Below are 23,301 nucleotides of genomic sequence, written 5' to 3' on the forward strand. Positions count from 1 at the left end.
TGACTTAACGTGTCTAAAACAAACACTTAGTTATCGCTCACTTTTCTTTAAATACTCGATTAAGACAATCTATGAAATACTATTGTTCTCCAGCACAGAGATATGACGCGACCATGGTTAGCATAGCTTAGCACAAAGACTAGAAGCGAGGGGAAACTGCTAGCATCAAAAGAAATAAAATATATTGTGAAAACTCCACATCTGTTTGATTTACATCTTGTATGTTGTGTCAAATCGCATCCTGAAAAATTTCAGGTGTAGAAATAGGAATCCAAAGATAAGGGTGTTTATTTCTTGATTTTGTGTTTTTTGTCCTGTTTTAGACTTTGACTTCTTGACAAGGTAAAAACCCAGAAGACTTTTTTAACACCTGGGAGGGAAAAAAATGTTTTTGCAAAGATCACATAAATTTTAGTTAGTATTCACTTCAAATGAGAAGATGTGTTGCGTTTATTCGTCGCACATGAAGATAAACTGAATGTTTTAGTTGCAGCCATGTTCACCACCGGGCCAAAATAAACTCGCCAATGCACAAACTCAAGTTTTGTCCAATCAGCCGACATATTTATAACAAACATCGGTCCTGCTCAGACGCGATCAGGCGCTTTTCAAACAAACTCCATTTTCCTAAAAGCTGGAATCAGCAGAGACTCTCCGGAGGATGATGGATCACAGACATCAATGGATGTGATTGGTGAGATGGTGACACCCGATGAACAGAGGCCCACCTGAAGGTTTCAGGCCTGTTGTCGTCTCCTCCTCACGGCACAGGTGAGTGAGTGATGAGTTCAGGACCGTCAGTAAATCTCAGTGTTTGTCCGTGCGTGTGTGTGTGTGTGTGTCTGTGTTTGGGAGGATGATGGACAAAGTTATTCAGTTTCTGAATAAATGAGACGACGAAAAAAAAAGAAAAGAACAATCTTCCATCTTTCATCAATCCATCCATCAGAAGTCACACGGTTTTAATTTGATCAGCGTGTTTCACCTCACAGTGTGAATACAGGAGCGTCTGTGTGTGTGTCTGTGTGTGTGCATGTGTGCAATGTTGCACGTGTTTGGGGGCATGTATTTGAGATTCATTTGGTAAAAACAAGTCCACATTTTTGGGATGTTTCATTCCATACTAAAACATGCAGAACACAGAACATTGAACACGTATACTCAACAGTTAGTTTTATCCAAATGCAGTTTCTTTTTGTTTTTTTTATATATGTGTATATATATATATATATACACACACACATACGTTTTCGCATGGAGTGGCTTTAGGCTACACAAAACACGACAGAACCAATCGCACCAATCGCATGTTGGACATATTGCTTTAAACCACCAAATTGTTGTATATATGTCATGCATGCCACATAGATGATATTATGTTTATACAAAAATAACACCAACAGCCTATTACTGTGTATCAGAGTAATTACAGAAAACAAATCTTTTTTCAGTCTTTTTTGCAGTTAAGTTCAACTGAGAAACCATATACATATACACATCTATGTATTTGTATCCAATATACACACACACACACACGTGTAATTATACTAGATATAAATACATAGAGATGCTATATAAATATATAGATATATATGTTGAGTGGTTATGACTTTTCCAACTGTGATATTCCAGTCTGTTTGAAACTTTTTTTCCTTCCTTTTTTTGGGATTGTTGAAGCCGACGTAAAAGTTCTCCACAGAGTCGCTTTAGATCCGACAACAGGAAGCTGTTCTGAAGAAAAGAGGCGGGGCTCTGAGGAGGAGGAGGTGGTCCAAAACGTCTGGATGAGAGGCGAGAGTCCCGCCTGCTGATCTCTGATGGCGGCCCGGTACTGTGCACCCGGTGTGAGATGTGAGGCGACTCAACTGAGGGACAATCTTATCCAGGGAGGGTGGGGGGAGGGGTGGGGGGGATGTGTGACTTCATGAAAACAAAAGAAGAAGAAAAGAAACGACTTTGGCAGAACAGCCTCAAAGCTTCGCTGGGTGATGATTGGCTGATTGCTGCCCCTCTCCCTCCCACTATCTGTCAGTGCAGCAGGTACCCCCTCACCCCTTATATGACCATATTTACATCGAACCTGCTGCAGGAGCACAACTGTTCATCAGTTCAACCACAAAAACCAACGCGTCACCGACTGGAGCCAACAGGCACACGGCGGGAAGAGGAAGTGATGTCACGGTAGCGCTGTTTTTGAGGAAGGCTTCCTCAAAGACTCCGGCTCTGCCTCCTTTAAATGTCCAGATTTCATGTCTAAATAAAAAGAAGTCCTTTTGTTCTTTGGGCTGAAATGAAACCGCCCCGGCCTTTATTAACTCAATTAGACCCCGCCCCCCTTGACACAGGAAGTCAGCTGTTGAGTTGAGTTTGGGGCCCATGTCAGCTCAACTGGATTCTAGCCGGGTTCAGATCTTTTTTTCTATTCAGTCTCAAACTATTTGCTGAGGGAATCACATACTTTACAGTTCTATTGTTGGGGGTTTTACTCCCTTTGAACTGCATCTGAACTGAGGACAAATCCTTTTCTACCGTTTATTGTGAATTTCGTTTTCATAGATTCATGAATTTTCTTTTCACGGGGTCCACTTCAAAGACCTGGAGGATGATCAGAGCGACCCATCAGCTCTTCTTACGATTTGGGCCAGCACGATTTTGTTCATCAGGTTGTTTGCTCAACAGGCCCCGCCCCCTTTTGGGAGGCCCCGGCCCCTCCAAAAGGGGGCGGGGCCTGACACCGCTTCAAAGCTGTCAACCCTCTTCGAGAGCCCGTCAGTCCATTCATTCAAACAAACCAGTCGTAGTCGCTTCAAAGTACAGAGAGAAAGAAACCCAGAGGTTGGATAAATAATTATTCACTCCCATTTAATGTTTGATACAGTTAGCTGTATTCATGTTGCATCGGCTGCACTCGAATGTAGTCGGAGAACTGCGGAATCACATAGCGTGTAGTGTGTCACAACATCTTAGATAAAGTGAATGAAAAGGGGGCTGATGAGACTAGACGGTTGGGTTTCCAATTGAGCGGCCGACAGGAAGTAAACAAGTCACTGCAGGTTTCTGAGCCCTAACGTCGGGTGACCAAGACGACACACGTGGCATAAATATTAGAGCTGTAAAAAGAGTTAGTCCACGTTAGATCCATCTCATTCACGTACTGTACTGTCACCAAACTCTTCAGCCTATACATATATATATATATATTCATATATCTCCAAAATATTAAAAAGTACTTAATATAAAAATACAGAAGAGTTGTAAAAAATGAGCAAAACATTGAATTTTATATGAAAACCATGCAAGAAAGATTCCCCATTCCTGTAGTAAGACTTGGAAAAGCAAGGGAATGAAAGGGTGGGGGGGGGCGGCGGGGGGGTCGAATGAGAGAAGAGCGGCCCGACTGCCACACACTTGCTTTTTCATGTAAACATTGTAGAGGTCCTTTAAACTCGGTTCGGCAGTGACGACTGAAGATTTTCTGCTTGCTTTTTGGTCGTGTTGGAAGTAAAGGGCCGGGGCGGGGGGATGGGGGGGGGTCAGGATTGAGAAAGCCCAAAGGAAACCTCAATAACAATGAGATAAAAAAAACAATACAGACAACCTATAAAATATGGCTCTGAGTTACATAGAAAAAGATCATCAGAGGGGGGGGGGCTAGTCATGATTAAACGTTGGAAATATGGCAGTAGTAGCACACGGGTTGAAGAGGGGGGGTACACACATCGCTGCTTCTGGCTGGAAGGGGATTCCTTCCTCTTTTAGGGACAGTGAAGTGCAGGAATTACCAGGCTCACTGCTGACATCATCAATCCCCCCCCTCGGCCCCCCGATCAAACACAGTGGGAGGGGGCGCGTGATGACGAGGATTCTGGTGATGATCAAACATCTCCTTGGCGGCTGGCCGTGGGACGCCATCGGTTTCATTTACGACAAACGGGGGAAACAAGGCTCCATGTTCTCTGTTCAGAGACCCATCAACTTCCTGTCTGTTCGGACCCAACGTCCCGCACTGTGACTCATCGGTACCGCAGGCGGACCCACAACACACGGCGAGGATTCTACATCCTGCCTCCAGGAGAAGTGGAATTAAGCCCCGGGTGGCGTTCTCAGCTCGGCGTCACTCAGGTGCCAATGAGCAGCGAAATGGACTGAACTCCAGGATTAAAGCGGGACTTTTATTTTGACGAGACAAAGGGATGAATGGCAGTAAGTGGTTGGAAAGTGAGCTAAACCCAAATTACACTTGGCGGCACAGTGGGGCAGTGCTTAGCGGGGGGGGTTGGGGGGGGGGCGTCGCCTCACAGTGGCACGGTCACAGGTTGTAACTTTTGATTGGTCTTATTTGATACTAGCCTGTCAGAAGAGGGGCGGGAGGGTGGGGGGGGGGGGGGCTGGTCCGGTCCGGCTTCTGAACTGAAGTTGTGCTAACAGGAAGTGGAATCCCTTACGGACAGGAAGTCAAAGTCGCTCTGAATAGGCGCCGCTGCAGATCGACGCGCACGTGTGGTTTATTCATTCCTAAAAGATCATGCGGATCAACACGAGTGAAACGTAACATGCATCCTATCCTATCGTCACTCTGGACGTGGTGGGGGGGTGGGGGGGGGGGGGGGGGGGGTCAGAGAGAACCAGAGACCAGAACCCTGACTGGATGAGATGAGGTCCGACCCCCCCACTAAGCAGAGAGCCATTCTGTCCTCCCGCATGCAACGCAGCCGAAAACCAAAGGGAAAGCAGACACATCCACACTCGACAAAGGGAAGAACATTTCTTTTAACAGTTGACATTCTCGGGCGCCCGGATCGACCGTCGATTAACATTCGTCAGACAAAACAAAAAAAATAACAACAAAACAAACAAAAAAGGTTACATTTTTGCAATTGCCTTAAAAATCTTGTGATCACTGGACGCCCCAATCCCCCCCCCCGCTGTGAGCCGCGTGGGGGGGAGGGGGGGGGCCTTTATGTACACGGCGCTCGCCGACAAGTTCTGTGCCGTCTTTTGAGCGGGAACGCGGCGTGCTGCTGCGAGTCCCAACGCAGCCACAAAGCTTTTCCAAAGGGATCGTCGAGTAGAAAACAGACACGAACCGACAAAGAGGGAGGGACTCCGCCCTCTGATGCACGTGTGTGTGTGTGTGTGTGTGTGTGTGTGTGCGTGATGTTGGTGGAGGAACAAACTTACAGGCAGAACGATGCCACAGTCAGTATGAAAGACGCAACGTGGTGGAAATGACTGAGGGGGGGCGAAGACGATGTGAAGCGTGTTGCGTGTGCGTGCAGAATGACGGGATGCGGCGCGACTTCCATCCTAAGTGCGGCAGTTCAGTTGGTGGGATGACAGATGATGCTGATGAAGAGGAGGGAGGAGGAGGAGGAGGGGGCAGCTCAGATGGATGACTCGTGGCCCCGTGGGAAGGCGGCGGGCGGGTCTCCTCCTCCCCCCGCCCCGGAGGAGGCGCTGGGGAGGGGGTCGGCCTCCTCGGTGACGGTGCGAGCCTCCTCCTCGGACTGCGGGACAAACTCGGGGTGGGACATGAAGCTGTGGATGGAGCTACGGGACTCTGGGCTCTCCATCGGGTAGAGGGAGCTACGGAACGCGTTCACCACCTTAATCTGCAACGAGAGAACAGCACATCAGCGGGGGGCCAGGGGAAGGGGGGGGGGATGTCAAACAGGCAGGGGGAGAGGGGGATGGGGGGGGATGTGAGGTCGAGCTTCTGAATCCAGGCAAACAAAGTGCAAAAAACCACAACAAAAAACCACAACGTTCACAAGAGGTCGCCGGGATGAGGACATGGAGGAGAACTAAAAGAAGGCCACCAAACATCAAAAAATAAATGGTTGCAGCAGGCGGCTGAACGCGGCATCAAACCACAACGGCACACAGACGCACTCACACACACGCACACACACGAGTCAAACACGGACTGTCATATGCCAGACTCAATTATTCAATTTCTCAATTATTAATTATTCAATTTCTCAATTATTCAATTTCAAACACACACACACACATATATATATATATAGTCCTCCCTTTAGTGGCACTTTGTGCATTTACATAAAGTTTAAATATAAAGTATTGTGGTCTTTGATTCCTCGTTGAAATGGGGTCGGTTCATTCTTCTGCTTTTGTCCTTAGCAACAAAAGATGAGAGAGAAGCGCGATGACTCCCTCTTCAGCGCTCCGTAGAAATAAGCTCTTTTTTTAAGCCTTTGTCTTAATTGGTTGCACGTCGTCATGCGAAAGGAGCTCAACTCTCCACTTGGAGGCCGAATACTCGATTCCTTTTACATTTAATGAAGTTACAAACAGGGCGTAACATGTAACATAGTAACACGTTGAGTATGAAGCAACTTAAGAGCCCTGTTGATAGTATTAAATATTGGACTATGTCTTAATCTGCAAATGAACCAATTCATCAAGTTCCTATGTATGTAGAATTATGCATAAATAGACTATTCACGTGAAAACTTCTGGGCTAGGCTCGATTTAGCTGCTAATATTCAGCCCTGATTGTGTCCCCCGACAAAAAGAAGACGTTCAGAGCATCCCGGTCACCATTAAACAACAGCGTAAACACACACACACACACACTTGGGAAAAACAACAAACACATGCACACTGTTAAGTATTTATAATCACACTCGGAGCCAGAATCGTTTTGTCCTCTAGCCGCTCTCTTCTCTCTGCCTTAAGTCGTCCCTCTTTCATGAATCCACGGAGGCGGCAGCTGATCACACTGATTTATACGCACCAGCAGACACTCTTCATCATAATTAATAACCCTGCAGTTCAAAGCTCTCTATTACGGAACCACACGAGAGCTGCAGGCAGAGCACTGCAGCTAAGAGCATACATGCAACCATCACACACACACGCACACACACACACACGCACACACACACACACACATTAAAAGCTCCTGGCTGTTAAACCATGAGAGACTTGCTGAGCCTGACAGATTTAACCCTGCTCAGGATTAACCCTTAACATTATCTTGGTGCCCAGGCTGCCGCATTAGAGAAGAAGAATAAAAACAAATAAGGAAAATAAAGCAGGATTCTTTTTTTTTTTTAAGCTTCTTTCGCCGGCCAACGGTTGAGACCTTTTGTCGACTCGTCGGGGCAGCAAGTCACATCAGGGTTAATAGACACGTGTTCAAGAGGCTGAATCTCCACAACATGCGGGAGGAGGAAGTGATGATAATTAAAAAAAGGGGAGAAGCAAATTAAGATGGAGGCAAAAAGCTGCGGGAGGAAGGTGATGTAGGAAGCACAGTGTGGGGGTCAGAGATGGAAACACAGATCAGGTGATAAAGCTGTCTGCAAGTTCACTTTGAGTGAATCTTCGATGCGTTATGAAATAAAGCTTTATATTACGGAAAGACCAAAAAACGTGTAGATCAATCTCATTTCTGGATTGGAACAGAAACTTTCAGAGGTCGGCTAGCAGTTTCCCCCTGCTTTCAGTCTTTATGCTAAGCTAGGCTAACCAAGCCCTGACTCCAGCTACTTATCAGACACCCATATATGTGAAACCCATATCCATACAAGTGTCCTTTTACCAATACTATTTCATCAGTGGATCACTTTTACATTCTTTTCATGGGATTCATGATGATAAAATCCTAATACGATGCTTTACTGCTCAGAGGTTCCTAGACTCAAAGGTGGGGGACAGTTTCTACAGCTCAAGCGCTGTCCTGTAACAACTAGACTTCCTGAGACCTTATTTACTGTCTGTCTCCCCAGACGGTTATTGATAAATTGATCAGATATCGATCAGGATGTGCAGGTGACAGGTGACAGAGACGCGGTTTTAGTGTCGGTGAGTCATGCAGACAGAGAAAAAACAGAAAGAGCAGAGTCCAGCCGGGTGAAGCGAGGTGTTAGCTGGCCTCCGGTCACCGACTCACTGCCTGCAGCGGAGGAGGAAGCAGCGGCGGCGGCAGGGGGCGGGGCCCCGGCCGAGTTGGTGAGAGAGCAGGAGGAGCTAAGCCCTACGTGGGTGGGGCTAGAGAGAGTTTTGGCGGCGGTGGCGTCATTGTGCTGGCTGACGACAGAGGGCTGGCGGCGCAGGGCGCCGGGCACCGGGGCCTGGCCCGTCTGGAAGGTATAGACCACATCCATCTGAAGGAAGGACAGCCACAACACAGCGTTAGAGAGCAGAGCGAGGTGACAGGACTGAGGGAACAACGGGGGGGGGGGGGCTTCTGCAGGGGGGTTTAAAGAGGCTTTTGAAGGGGTTTGAAGGTCAGTAATTGTACGTCATCTCTGCAGCAGGAGAAGAAGAAGAAGTCAAAAAGGCCAGCTGTGCAGCAAGAAGACATTTCCCATCAAGTTGATGGACGCAGAGAAAGTAAGAGAATGGAGGGAGAGAGAGAGAGAGAGAGAGGGAGATTTTTAGAGAGAGAGAGAGAAAGCCGCCATTCAGTCAGTGAGAAACCGAGCAGGAAGAAGCTCGGATGGGACGGAGGGATGAAGGAGAGAGAGAGAGAGAGAGAATGAGGAGCTTTTTGAATACAGCACCTCGGAAAGAGGGGAAAACGTGTCACTTGGAGTGACTGATAAAGTTTGTACCAATTATTCCCCCAGTGTGTGCGACTGTCGAGGCGTCGAGCGGCGCAACGCTGCCCGCCAGGATTAGAGAGGAGGAGGACAGGAAGAGGAGCGTGGAGAGATAAGAACCTAATTAGCTCGCAGCCTTTCGTTCGCCTCCCCCTCCATCCTCCCATCTTCCCTTCCTCCATCCTCCCTTTCTCCCAGGAGGATGTCAGACTGATATTACAGATACACAGACGTGAAAGGGAGGGACGAGAGAGAGCGCTTCCTCTTTTCTCTGCAGCATGTCTGGCGGCGGAGAGACAGACCAGATTTCAGTTTCCTCCTCGCATCACTTCCTCTGCTCGCGGCGCCCTGCGGGCGTCAAGGAGGCCAGCTGAAGGTTATTTACTGACACGTCCTTTGAGTGGCTTCTGATCGCATCACGCGATCCTAATCAGCAGGAGGAGTTATCAAGGTGTCATTGAGTTAGATTCAGATTTTAGGAAATCCAGCTTCTACAAAAAATGTTTCAGGTAATGTTTTAAAGAAAAGTTTGTTATTGACTAATCCAGTGGCCACTATTCTCTGTCTCTTGGTTTTACATCTATATATGTAGATAATATATATATATATATCTATATATATATACAACCATATAGGTTGTTTCTGAATGGATACGTTCAGAACATTGCCTGATGAAGTTTAGTTTGAGTCTTTCTCAACTGAAAAAACTGAAGCCACAATAGGTAAATGTTATTTTACTGCTCTGAATGTGTGTGTGTGTGTGTGTGTGTGTGTGTGTGTGAGCAGAGTGTCGGCGGCTGTTACTGCATGTGGGTGTTAGCATCGAGGCTAATGAACCCAATGGGGACTGAATAGGACTGCCTGTGGACATGCTAATGCTCAGTGAGTGTAACCTGTAGGAGGAGGATAGCGCGCGCGCACACACACACACACACACACACACCAGCGCCGCAGACTGTGAGATGAGTCACTGGGTAAGACGCCGCTGCTGTAGCTCCAAAGCCGACTGGGTCCATCCATCCATCTTCAACCGCTTATCCGGGGTCGGGTCGCGGGGGGCAACAGCTGCAGCCGGGGACCCCTAACCTCCCTTTCCCACCTCTACCAGCTCTGACCGGGGGATCCCAAGGTGTCCCAGAGATATAATCTCTCCACCTGGTCCTGGGTCTTCCCTTGGGCCTCTTCCCAGCTGGACGTGCCTGGAACACCTCCCAGGGGCCTCGTCCAGGGGGCATCCTTAACCAGATGCCCGAACCACCTCAACGGGCTCCTTTCAACACAAAGGAGCAGCGGCTCTACTCCGAGCTCCTCACAGATAACTGAGCTTCTCACCCTTCTATCTCTGAGGGAGACGCCAGCCACCCTCCTGAGGAAACCCATTTCGGCCGCTTGTACCCGTGACCTAGTTCTTTCGGTCATGACCCATCCTTCATGACCTACAGGTGAGGGTAGAAATGAAGATCGAGCGGTAGATCGAGAGCTTTGCCTTTTGGCTCAGCTCTCTTTTCACACCGGTGCGGTAAAGCGAGTGCAACACCGCCCCCGCTGCTCCGATTCTCCAAGCTCACACTCCATCTTCCCCTCACTCGTGAACAAGAGGTACTTGAACTCCTTCACTTGGGGTAAGGACACACATTCCCTACTCAGAGCAGGCAATCCATCGGTTTCCCGCTGAGAACCATGGCCTCAGATTTGGAGGTGCTGATCCCCGTCCCAGCCGCCTCACACTCGCTGCCAACCGCTCCAGTGAGAGTTGGAGGCCGCAGACCAAGGACGCCATCAGGACCACATTGTCTGCAAAAAGCAAGTATGCTCTCTACATGCACATACACTTTGTCACTTTCACTTGTAACTTTCTGTACTTTCTTTATTTTTATTTTTTTTTATCTTTATTTCTTAATTTACTAACTCATAGCTTTAGCGTACTAACCCATAGCATAGATTTTTTTAATATTTTTATCTTATTCCTGCACTACGTTGTCTGTTGCCCATTATCGTACTTGCACCAACCGCCAAGTCAAATTCCATATATGTCCGACATATGATGGCAATAAACGATTCCTGATTTCAACACCCATTGCTTTTAGCATCTCTGGACGAATCTCATCAATCCCCGGGGCTTTGCCACTGCGGAGTTGTTTGACTACCTCAGTGACCTCCACCAGGCAAATTGATGAAAATCCCTCATCCGCCTCCACCAAAGAGGGCGTAGTAGTTGGATTCAGGAGTTCCTCAAAGTGTTCCTTCCACCGCCCAATAACCTCCTCAGTGGCGGTCAACAGGGTCCCATCCTTACTGTACACAGCTTGAATGGTTCCCCGTTTCCCCCTTCTGAGGTGCAGGATGGTCTTCCAGAAGCACTTTGGTGCCGACCCAAAGTCCTTCTCCGTAGTTACCCCGAACTCCTCCCACACTCGCCGTCAGAGGCTGCTGCCCTTCGAGCCTGTCGGTACACTGCAGCTGCCTCCAGAGACCCACCGGATCTCACAACCCGGAAGGCCTCCTTCTTCAGCTTCCCTGACCACCGGTGTCCACCACGGGGTTGGAGGGTTACCGCCCCTTGATGCACCTGAAGACCTTGAGGCCACAACTCACTGCCGCAGCTTCAGCAATGGACGTTTTGAACATGCACCACTCTGGTTCAATGTCCCCTACCCCCACAGGAAGAGTTGAAAATCTTTTGGACTGGAGCCTCCTCCAGACGTTCCCAGTTCACCCGCCCTACACGCTTTGGTTTACCGGGTCTGTCCTGAGTCTTCCCCCATCCTCTGACCCAGCTCACTACCAGATGGTGATCAGTAGACAGCTCTGCCCCTCGCTTTACCCGAGTGTCCAGAACATACGGCCTCAGATCAGATCAGATGATTATAAAACCGATCATTGATTTTTGACCCAGGGTGCTCTGGTACCACGTACACTTATGAACATCCTTATGTTTGAACATGGTGTTCGTTATGGACAATCCGTGACTGGCACAGAAGTCCAATAACCAAAAACCGCTCGGGTTCAGATCAGGGAGGCCATTCCTCACAATCACGCCTCTCCAGTTATCTCCATCGTCACCCACGTCTCTCAATAGGACTATGGATCCCCCTACTGGAGGCCCATGCAGGACTCCATTCAGGGTCTCCGTAAAGCCGAATACTCTGAGCTGCTGTTTGGTGCATATGCACAGACAACAGTCAGTTTCGCCCCCCCCCCGCCTGGCGCCGACTGGGTGAAGAAGATAAATATCCAGTGAGCTTTTTGTCCCCCACTGCATTAAAAGTGTGAAACTTGACAACGATTGTTGTGTTTGTTAAAAATCTCCCGTTGATCCGACACTGTGATTCAATTTAACACAAACACGGGTTAACGGATTGAATGTGGAGGAAGTTTTCTTACAAACTGAGACGTTTGGATTATGTGGTGAGATTAGCAAATGTTTGGTCTTAACTTTCACCTCGGGAAGAAACAGGGTTTTTTTTTTATCCCTTTTCTTCACATTTAACACTGAGACTTTGTGTCTGATCTGATCTAATTCTACAGCAAACTCCAGCTCGGAAATGTATTCTCTCCTCGGCGTCCTGATGAAACAAAGCTCTTTACCTGCCGCCGTTTTCGGGATGTTTGTTTGATTTTGGGAGGATGAAGGCGAGGAGGAGGAGGAGGAGGCTGCATTTTTACGTTTCTTTTGCAGATGACAGCGATCAGAAATTTATCCAAACAGGTTTGAACAAACAATTTAATGAGACAACTGACAGCAAACAAACCAAAAATGTTCCTTCCTGTGTCACCGTGGCAACTGATGTTTCCTCCCGTTCTCTTCACACAACAAGGCACTTGTCTCCACCTTGGAAACTGGATATCAGTGGGGGGAGGGGGGGCCAGAGCACCGGGCATACCTGCGTCTGGATTCGGTTCAGACCTCTGAACCAGAGGATCTGGCCTCTCCTCATCTCCATCTCGGCGTGGTCGATCTCGTCGGCGCCCTCCGTCATCTCCTCCTCGTGCATCTCCTCCTTGGTGGTGCCGTGACCGGCTTCCTTCAGGAACTTCAGGCGGTGGGTCGGGACGGCGGAGATCAGCTGATATTGAAAGAACAAAACAAAAAACAGGACGGTTGGGGCATCGATCCGCCGGTTTCACACACAGAGTTCAGTTCGCTGGTCATCACAACCTGTGAAGCCAAAGTGAAGGTTTAACCAAGCCGCGCTGTCCAGTTGCATTATGGGAAATGTAGGATTCGGTGATTCTGGAGCTGGCCTCGTTCAGGGACTCAAAGATGTGTCTGTCGTCGTATTTACAACGAAGTCCAAAGAAAGTCCAACAAACCACTTTACACATTTCCACTTAACAACAGTCTGGGGCTATTGGAAATGAACCAATCCCAAACCCTACAGTCAATTTATCCAAATAGTATAATGCTAATTACTACAGTCGGTTTTAACAACCGTAAGTTCTCCAGCATGGGAAGGGAGATTATTAATCGCTGCTCAATGATTAAAGGCAAACACTGATAAGTGAAGTCTAATCTTTATCTGCGACTGAACGCCTCGTTCAACAGACGTCCCCGAGAGAGAAAAGGATTCGAATGTTTTTGAAGCTTCCAACTGTTCAGCTGAGCTCTAATAAAGTCCCTTTAAGTCTCACATAAGAAGTGCAATATTCTCTAATAACTCTCATAAACATAAAAGGAAGTTTGACAACCTTGATTCCTAAAAGCTTGGAGTAGTTTTTTCTGTTTTGAGCTCTGTTCATTTATTTCTAATGTTGCATCATAATTATGTTGGCTCATTATTTTATCAATAATCAGATGCCAGCTTCCCGCTGCACATCAGCTTTTTATAGTTGTGTCACCTTCTCTTCGTTAGAAGCTAAATAAATTACAGACCTCAGATCAGCCTGTTTCTGTCAGCATCTCACTGCCTCTGTTCTCAGTCTCTGCCCTCCAAATGAACCCAGCAGGCTTCCTGTGCCTCAACTTCTTTTTCTATATAAAGTAAGCTTTCTAAGCCTGCGCCTATGTGTGTGTGTGTGAGCAGCATCGTGCACTGGGTGGTGTGTTTGTGAGCTCACACACACAGAGACCGACACGCTGGGTTTGTTTTCCCTCGGCGCTCGTAAACAGCAGTCGCGCTGCTTTCATGCGCCGCGCTCATTACCATGGCGATGGTCGTGATGGCAACGCTGCGGCAGCAGTGTGACAGATCAACAGTTTGCTGCCTCAGACCTCGTGCATCCCCCTTATCACCCTCCCCATCTCGCCTCGTTCACCGTGCGTTATGCACAGAGATCAAGAGCAGAACCCCTGTGGTTCTGGTTCTGGTCTCACCTGTCCCCAGAGGAGCTCTCCCACGCCGATGAACACGCACCAGAGCCACTGGTCGATGGTCAGAGCCGTGCAGGAGAACGGCTTCCCTCCGAACTGAACTATGACGATCTGCGGAGGAGGAGAAGCAGGCGGGGGGTGTTAGCCGAGCTACAGTGCTTCATCACGATTAGTTTATGTTTGTTTGTTTCACACACAAGAGAGCCACACACCGCTGGAGGTAGCCCCCAACTTTAAACGGTATATTTGCTCATTCTTCGTGAATATTAACACAAAGACAACCATCTCTGGCCCGTTAAAGCTGCAGCGACTTCCTCTGGGACTAAAAACACATCATGACACATGATCTTCTTCTGATCAATCGAATCGGCAGATTCCACCATTAGCTCCTCCCCCCGGGGGTTTATGTTCTCAGGTTGTCGCTTTGTTTGTTTGTCAGCAGGCTTCTGGATAAATTGAGAGCCTAGTCTTCGGGGGAAACCCGGTTTAAGGGCGGAGCGAGGAGCCTTTGACAATCTACTTAGGACAAGCGTCACCTGCAGGGCGAAGGTCCCCAGCACCACGCTGCAGAAGATGGGGTTCCTGTAGATGCCCTCGAACACGTTCCTCTCCCCGTGGATCTTCCTGGCGTTGATCTCATTGAAGAGCTGCATCATAACGAACACGTTGAACACGATGGTGTAGTGCTCGGACGGCGGCGAGTGCAGCGGACTGTTGCGTCCGTTATCGATGTTGAAGATCTTCTCGCCTGAGGAACAAAGAGTCGAAATCTCAATTTCCTCTGAAAGAAAAAAAAAAAAAAAAAAAAAAGAATCCGATTCCTCACCGGCGAAGAGCAGCGTGAAGATTATGACCAGCTGGTACACGGCGTGGCCCAGGATGTTTTTCATCATGGTCCGGGAGATGAGCGGCTTGTTGCGGCCGTACGGCCGGCGCAGCAGGAGCGACTCGGTGGGCGGCTCGGTGGCCAGAGCCAGGGACGCCAGAGTGTCCATGATGAGGTTCACCCACAGCATCTGGACGGCCTTCAGAGGGGAGTCCTGCAGGAGGAGGAGGAGGAGGTCAGGAGTTTGATGCACATGGTCACGAACACCGCTTTGCTGCACGGCCGGTGCGTATGATTTAGCAATCCCCCTGATTTAGGAAATATTCTCCTCAAAAGATGCGGCATCGAACATCAGCTGACGATAAACGGCTTCGTCTTTGTCACATCACGCCCTTCCTCATTTTCTTCTCCTCTTTTCTCACTTCAAATCCCTAGGTCTTTTCTTTCCTTTTTAAAAAAAACTCAGGTAACATCACTTGAGGTAAGTGATGAGACTTTGCAGATATCAAATATAAAAAGCAACTAAAATAAAATGTGAATTTTATCACAACGCTTTTACAGACATTTGAATGAATAAAAATAGAGAGCGGCTGCCGTTCACAATATGTTACGTACCAACAATAATAAGCAATTATATCTATAAAATATATATTTGGACTGACTTAAATGCATATAAAAGCATTTCACTGGGAATGAACCCCCTCTGACAGCAAACCAGAGACCTGAAACCTGCTCTGCTCACACAATAAAGACACACATCTGTTTAGCGCCTTCTAATGATCAGGGAGCATGAACACAGAGACCACGGACCTGCTGAGCCTTGTGCATCACAGGATTATGATGGTGACGTGTTGCCATGGTTTCAGGCTGTATCTTAGCCTACTTTGTGCTCGGGACTCTGTAGCGCAGTTAGTTATCTGTCCTGCCAGCTGTGAGCCTTTCAATTAATCCACAGCCGTGTGTAACTTTTTTATTTTTTTATTATTGTGTCGGGAGTTCGATTTTCTGATTCGAGGCGCATTATGAAACCCCCCAAAAAAACAGGGACACCGCTTCCTCGCCTCGGCACAGCGCTTCGATGGGAACATAAAAAAAGTCTGAAAATGAAATCGCTTTTCTTTGTTTCTGTGGAGATCAAAAATAAATTGACAGAAGTGCAAAGTGACCATTGAGGCACAAGCTTGAGCTCATATTTGGTAGAAATAGATTCTCCACCAGCAGAGAGCACAGCTCACGCTCGCATTCAAACGCAATTCAGCTGACTGACAACAGGGACCTGACACATTTACACCTGCTGATATTAGAGCTTAAACTCTGTGGTGGAGAATGTGAATTTATATCTCAACTGCAGGAAGTCAGCCCATGCTTTCTGTTTCCTTTAAAGCTTCAACGTATGCATTAAATCCCCTGCTCTCTGAGAGGTATTTTCTTGTTTCTTATTGCGTCTGCAGGGATCTAGAGTAATAAATAACGCTGACACAAAGAGCTGCCGATATTCAAATCATCACCATGAACATAAAAATAATTTCAATCTAAGAAGGCAAAATCCTTTCTTAGTTGAAAAATAGTGACGCATTAAATGCAAACTTTCTTGATGTAATTGAGTGACCACCACCATCACTACCATCACCCCGTGACCCCGTGACCTCCGCCTTCAGCCCACCTGCGTGATGCAGGCGCCGGTGAAGGCCACGATCACGGCCACCACATTCACAGTCAGCTGGAACTGCAGGAACTTGGAGATGCTGTCGTAGACGTTCCTCCCCCACATCACGGCCTTGACGATGCTGGTGAAGTTGTCGTCGGTCAGGATGATGTCGGACGCCTCCTTGGCCACGTCTGTGCCGGCGATTCCCTGACGAGGAGAACAGGTCCTGGGTGTTAGTATCAGTGTGTCGTGTTTCTAATAACATGCGTGCAACGAAAACACAGACTTATTCCAAAAGGGAGTTATTTTTTAAACGGTTCAGAAACATTTTATTTACACACAAACTTGTATTTTTGGGTCGTAACGGTTTAATTGATTTTCCTCCAAAAGCTCCAGATAAGGCCTCTCGCGATTTGGGTCGTGATGGTTCGTCTCAGTACCGAATGTCGATTAATACACAGCTAAAAATATCCTCCTGTTTGAGGAACACTTCAGTCACAGCGGTACTTTCATTTGTGAGATGTTTTTAAAGATGTTCATCCTCAGTTGGAAGCCATGAGTCCTCTAACGGAGGCGACGTGTGATGAGGGCGGAACGAAATTGAAACGAAGGATTCAGCGTCTTTGATATCCGACAAACACCTCGAAGGGGTCGCGAGGTGAACTTTGAGGAAGGGAAGTAGAAATAAGTGTTTCTGCATCATAAATTGGAGACGGGGACGTTCGTCTTTGTCTTTTTGGCTCGTTGCCTCGGCTGCGCGGATCCAACGCTACACAGACGCGGGGAGTCGTCCTGGTTTGACTTTTAACCCCTCAGCTGTGACACCAAGTTGTTTCCTTTCAACAGAACGATGCAGCTGGAGGCTCGTGATGCTCCAATGATTCATGTTTTTGTCCTCGTGCTCGGCCGGGGGAAACAAAGCGCTGTTAATACTTGTGGGCCGGATCAGATTTCACCGTCTTTGTTTCTGTATTTGCAAAATGAAAGCAAGAAGCTGCTGCTGGTTCACGACTCTGAACCATCTGAACCCCACAGAGCCTTTTTTATCACTGCTTCTCTTCGATCGGCGGGTCAAATTGAAACACTATGTCAGGCCTCATTTGGCATACTGAGTGCTTTATGTTTTCAAACAGTATTTATGAGAGATGAGAATGTGCAGAAATTAGTAAAAAGAAAAACAAGCTGGAATGCCAACATGAAAGGAGATAAAACTCACTGATACTTAATATTTAAAGGACTGATATGAGGGATCATCTGATCTGTGACCCGGATGTGAAAGAGAGATTATTTGATAAACATCACACAGACATCAAGGACGGGATGATGGAGAGAATCTGAAGACAATGTCTTATCGGGTTCATATTCAATATCATAGTTATCATATTTGTTTCTTAACTAAAGGTGAAGTAAAGGGATTTTAAGTGCCTTTTTCGACAGGCAGAACCAGCGCCCCTCTCACGGACCCGATGAGCATCCAGGCTCAACATTAATTGATTTATTTTTCCATTTCACAGCTTAATGACGCCACGGCATTAAAACTCAAAGAGTCCTTGTGGTTGGCGCTCAGAGATAATAACCTTTTCAGGGCTGCATTAGAAAGGTAATTAACTCGACGGGTTTCTCTTTCTGAGGGAGGACGTAGAAAAGTAGAAAAGGCTCGGTTACCATGGCGAAGCCAACGTCGGCTTTCTTGAGCGCCGGGCCGTCGTTGGTGCCGTCGCCCGTCACCGCCACCACCTGCCGGGTCTCCCCCACCAGGCTGTCGATGATACCTGATCAACAGCAACAACAACAGCCGCCACGTAAGCGCTGTTTACAAACCGCCTCGCGTCGCACAATAAAAAGGAGGCCGAGACGAGGAGCCCACCTTTCACCAGCGTGTGCTTGTCCGTCGGAGAGGAGCGAGCCAGGACCCGCAGCTTGGGCCACACCTTGTCCAGACGCTCTTGTTCCACCTACGGGACGTCACAGGCGTTACGTACCGAGTACCGGGGGGGGGGGGGGGGGGGGGGGGAAAGGAGCCACGGCGAGGAAAGCCGTGACCTCGCTGCTCACCTCTCCCTGGTCGTTCCTGATCAGCTGGTTGAACTCCTTGCCCTCCATGCACAGGAAGTCCTCTCCGGGCAGCAGGATGCCGCACTTGGTGGCGATGGCGCGGGCCGTGTTGATGTTGTCCCCGGTGACCATGCGCACGGTGATGCCCGCGCGCTGGCACTTGGCGATGGCCTCGGGCACCTGCAGGAGGGAGAGGAGGCGTCTGTGTTCTCTGTGACATGGAAGCAGCAGGCTTCATTTAACACCTCGGACAGCGGCTCGCTGCACTGAGCACTCGGCTCCGTTATCTCGAACTCGGTCACGGGCCGCCGAGTGTTTTCACCAGCACATTTTCCTTTTAATGCAATCATGAGCAGCACAGTCAGACGGGTCGGGTTACACCCATGTCCTCTTTGTTCTCCTCGTTCTGAGCTTCATTTCCGACTCAACCCGAGCAGAAGAGGATCACCTTGACCGATTAGCGGTATTAAATACACCGCATGTTCAAAGCACACCACAGGTAAAAATATACCTATGTACCTCGTGTCTCACGGGGTCCTCGATGCCGACCACGACGATGCAGGTGAGGTCGTTCAGGATGTCGTTCTCGCTCTCCCAGTCGGGCTCTCCGGCCGCGGCGGGGAAGTCCCTATAGGCCACGCAGATGGTCCTCAGACCGTCGCACGCCATCGGCTCGATCACCTTTTTCACCATCTCGTCACGGTCCTTGGGCTTGAAGTTGCGAGGCTGGCCCTGGGCGTCGAGGATACTGGAGCATCTGGTAAAAAGAGGAGGAGTAATGTCAGCCGCCCCCAGATCAATACAGATCAATGCAGATCAATACTCTTCAGTTGATCTCCTTACTTTCTGAGGACGATCTCCGAGGCTCCTTTGCTGTACATGCGGTAGCCTCCGTCGGCGTTCTTCAGCACCGTGCTCATGGACTTGCGGGCGGAGTTGAAGGTGTAAACCTTGTAGAGCTTCTCTTCTGGGATCTCGTCTCTGATTGGCTGGTAGTCCTTCTTCAGCTCCAGCACCAGGCCCAGCAGGGCGCACTCCGTCTTGTTTCCCACGTGGCGAGGCAGGCCGCCCTCTTTCTCCGGAGGCTGAGGGAGAGACGAGCGGTCTGAATGTGAACGTTCAGAACGTGCGTTGCCCCTCAGTGACCTTTAGGCGGCGCGGCGGTTCTCACCAGGATCTTGGTGGTGTAGGCCGAGTTGATGGCGATGCTGTTGATCATGATCTCCAGGGTCTCCGGCTTGATGGCGTCGGGTTCGGGGACGGTCCTGTAGTGCGTGTCGCCGAGATAGGCCTGCACCACCGTCATGCGGTTCATGGTCAGCGTGCCCGTCTTGTCCGAGCAGATGGCCGTGGCGTTGCCCATCGTCTCGCAGGCGTCCAGGTGACGCACGAGGTTGTTGTCCTTCATCATTTTCTAGAATAACGCCGAAGGAGGGAAGAGACACGACTTGGCATCAAGGGTGAAATTTAAAAAAGGACCGAAACATCAATCTAGTATCACATCTCCCACAATCCCCCTTGCTCCCCACCGCGCTCACCTTGACCGAGTAGGCCAGAGAGATGGTGACGGCGAGCGGCAGCCCCTCGGGAACGGCCACCACCAGCACCGTCACGCCGATGATGAAGAACTTGACGAAGTACTGGATGTAGATGGGGGTGCACTCGGCCACCCATGAGCGACCCTGGATCCCGAAGTTGTCGATCACGAAGAAGAGGATGAGGATGATGACGGTCACGGCCGACATGATCAGTCCTGGTGAGGAGGAGCAGCAATGAGCTTGGTTTTGACAATATGTTTTGCCATAATATGCAACGCCACGTCATAACTCCAGGGAAACAAAGCAAGTTAAAAACGTAAAGCGTGAAATCACAATCGGTTCAATTTTGAGTTTCACAGCTTTTTGCTTTCTCTCTATGATTTATTTCTGTTTAGTATCAACTATCAAATGAATGCAAAATACATCTTCACATATGGTTTGCAAAAGGTTGCAGTTGAACCTCTGATTGCTGAAGGCACTTTGAACTGTCTGCATGGCTATCGGCTCGTAAAACGCACTGACGTCGATCTGACTGGAGCAAAAGGCCAATAAGTTCAACCTGCTACATGAGTAGAACTATTGACCAAAATACAGTTGAATTTGACTGGGTGCATTGGTGCAATATAAGAATAGGATCAGATAAAAATCAGCACGTGTGATGCACATCTCTTCATGCTTCATGGTTAAAGAGTATCATGCACTGCTGTGACGCTTTGATGGAAATGCTAGTGGAAGAGCAATCCCCTCATCACTTTTTATTACTGCCACTTCAAGTGTTCTAGATACATAATTGTTGTCTGCAGAGTGCTTGCGTGCTTGTGTGTGATTGTGTGTGTGTATTGCACTAAACGCGAGTGCCGAATACACATTTCTGCTTACTGCATATCTAATCTCTTCTGATGGAGCTCGGAGCCTTTGTGCTGATCTAAACATGTCCCGCAGGTGCAGAGACGTCATGTGAAGCCGATGTGCGCGTGTGCTCCTCACCGGCCTTCCCGATCTGCACCGCCAGTTTGGTCAGTTTGCCCTGAAGCACCGACTTCTCCTTCTTTGTCACGTTGACCTTCTTCACAGCCTTGACCTCCTCCTTCTCCTCCGAATCGGCGGCCTCGTCGCTCTTCAGCGGCTGGATCTCCAGGGCGATGCCGTCCTGGGTTTTTGCTGGGAGGGGGCGGGGGGAGGGGGGTTGATAAGGTGGTGGGTTTGGGTAAAAAGAGGAGGACCGGGAGGAAGGAGGAGGTTTAGGAGAGGTCAGGGAAAGATTTGTGATGAAGAAGAGGTGAGGACGAAGGAGGAGGAGGAGGAGGAGGAGGGTGATGAAATAATGTGAAAGAGGCAGATGAGTATTTAAAGAAATCGAAGGTGAAAGAGAGGAAAGTTTTTAAGATGATTGGGAGCAGAGGACGAGGGAAGGAAGGCGGGACCGGTGGACAAAATGAATTAAATCAATAAATAATAATAAGTCACAGAGAGAAGGAGGGAGCAGGAGTGGTTCGGGGGTGAAGGGCAGAGAGGCAGAGAAAACGTTAAAGGTTCAGAAAGATAAAAAACGACCGGACGAGTTCAGGAGAGACCTCGACATCTTCACAAGCTTTCACATCTGGATCAACACGGTGAGGCTTTGTCTGTCTCAACAATGCATGATCACAGAGCAGGTCATGGAGGAAGGTCCAGCTCTCAGAGAGACGTGTTGGGAGCAGCAGTTCGTAATGAAGGAGCAGCAGACAGAACAGAGGACAGCAGATACAACAGATTTAACCAGGGGGGGGGGGGGGGGGGGCTGTCTCACACACACACACACACGTAGACACACACGCGCGCAGACACACACACACTGTGTTTGTTTCACATCAGATTTTGGAACGAGGCCGTGTTGTGAAGCCTTTGCTGCTCATTTGCATACACAAACTGCGGGTCCCGTTTGGACCGAAGTGCGGATCCTCTTTTGCCAAATACAGCAGCACCTCCCCCCACCCCCACATCACCGGTTTGTCTTATTCCACAGCGGAGGAACGTAAACAGACAAATTGTTGTTCTGATCATTGATCAACTGACGGCGGGTCGCTGCTGGAACCAACGATACCGACAGATCATGGACATAAAGCAGGTCGAGATTCCTGGATGACAAAGAGGACTTGAATGAGATTTGGGTACCGGCTCCTGTTGTCACATGACCTGCTGAGGCCTGTGGAGATCAGATTGGACCCTGCTCGAGGGGGACTGCTCACTGGAAGCATAATAAGTCATTAATAATAACTAATCTGCGAGTGTTCGGGGGTGTTAATGAAGGTTAGATGTATTCAAACTGACTCATCGGTCCTCAAGCAACACAAACGAAAAGAAAGATACGGTCGCTTCTTCACTCGAGCCTGTTGTTTATTTCATGTGCAGACGGACAGAAGTGTAAGAGGCTTATTGTGTTGTTTTGTGTACAGTGTGAGGGTTCAATGGTATTAGCCTGATTATTATATGTAGATGTGTTTTGCATGTCAGTGAGTGGGTTTTCATCCCTCTAATAAAGTGTTAAGGGGTTTGGACTAAGGGGCCGATGTAGACGTGACCAGTTCCTCAACTGTCCTAATCCCTTTAATCCCTATTTGTGTGCGTCTTTGACCTTGTCTTCTTATATTGGCTTGTGTTTCTTCTACATCTTGTCTCGGTGCCGTCATTTCTCTTTGTTGTTGAGCGCAGCTGCACAAATACCTGCACGATCTAAAGCAATCTAATACCACCGTTCTGGCTGGGATCAAATAATAAAGTCATATATAGAGTTGTGTTGCACTAGACTACATCATAGTGTGTCCTTACTCTTTACACAGGGGACAAAGACAAAACCTGAACATAAAAGGCATCATAAAAGTGATGTAATAAAGTTAAAGCGTCAGGGAGTTAAGTCCAAGACAATAATTCTTTATTGCACAAGTTGTGAAATTATTCACGTGTTTTTGTCTGCTAGTTTATGACTTGAATCGTGAAAAGTCTCCTTTTGCCTCTTGAGGGAGATTTGCACGGATGCAGCAGAGCAGGTCGCCTCGTGAAGCAGTGATTAGGCTAATGAGCAACTCGCAGAGGTACGCCTTCGTGAGCAGGTGGTGCCCATCAGGTGAAATGCAGGGAAGGACTCGGAAACGTTCTCTAATCGGGCTCAATGTCTGACTAAAGAAATCGGCCTTTGTGTTTTGCTGAAAACATCGACAGGTCGTTTTTTTGGAGGTGGAGCAAAAGCGGAATGATTCAACATGTAGTGAAATGTGTTTTTTTGCACACCTCTATCCCCAAAGTCCACAGCCACTGCCTCACCCAGCTTCATCAGACGGTTCCTTCTTCTTATTTTATTGCTAAAAAAAATGACC

General features: G+C 48.4%; 1 protein-coding gene across 7 annotated transcripts in view; it reads right to left on the reverse strand.

The window, feature by feature from the left end:
* Nucleotides 1-421: 421 nt before the first annotated feature.
* Nucleotides 422-23,301, reverse strand: part of LOC119229926 (plasma membrane calcium-transporting ATPase 1-like) — a 55,451-nt gene continuing 32,571 nt past the window's right edge. For 4 of the 7 annotated variants that reach the window (XM_062563930.1, XM_037490760.2, XM_037490762.2 and 1 more), the window contains 14 exons: nucleotides 20,936-21,109; nucleotides 19,949-20,163; nucleotides 19,582-19,824; nucleotides 19,254-19,495; nucleotides 18,930-19,167; nucleotides 18,411-18,590; nucleotides 18,223-18,310; nucleotides 18,021-18,127; nucleotides 16,371-16,562; nucleotides 14,708-14,921; nucleotides 14,418-14,629; nucleotides 13,885-13,992; nucleotides 12,455-12,637; nucleotides 422-5,612 (listed from right to left, as the gene is read on the reverse strand). In XM_062563930.1, coding sequence (XP_062419914.1) covers nucleotides 5,385-5,612; nucleotides 12,455-12,637; nucleotides 13,885-13,992; nucleotides 14,418-14,629; nucleotides 14,708-14,921; nucleotides 16,371-16,562; nucleotides 18,021-18,127; nucleotides 18,223-18,310; nucleotides 18,411-18,590; nucleotides 18,930-19,167; nucleotides 19,254-19,495; nucleotides 19,582-19,824; nucleotides 19,949-20,163; nucleotides 20,936-21,109 — 2,624 coding nt within the window. In that variant the 3' untranslated portion in view covers nucleotides 422-5,384. Of the gene's footprint in view, nucleotides 5,613-7,918; nucleotides 8,133-12,454; nucleotides 12,638-13,884; nucleotides 13,993-14,417; nucleotides 14,630-14,707; nucleotides 14,922-16,370; nucleotides 16,563-18,020; nucleotides 18,128-18,222; nucleotides 18,311-18,410; nucleotides 18,591-18,929; nucleotides 19,168-19,253; nucleotides 19,496-19,581; nucleotides 19,825-19,948; nucleotides 20,164-20,935; nucleotides 21,110-23,301 lie in introns of all 7 variants that reach the window. The other 3 variants (XM_062563931.1, XM_062563929.1, XM_062563932.1) reach the window with 2 other exon arrangements.

This window comes from Pungitius pungitius, chromosome 8 (assembly GCF_949316345.1).
Source record: "Pungitius pungitius chromosome 8, fPunPun2.1, whole genome shotgun sequence".
In the NCBI taxonomy this organism is placed as follows: domain Eukaryota; kingdom Metazoa; phylum Chordata; class Actinopteri; order Perciformes; family Gasterosteidae; genus Pungitius; species Pungitius pungitius.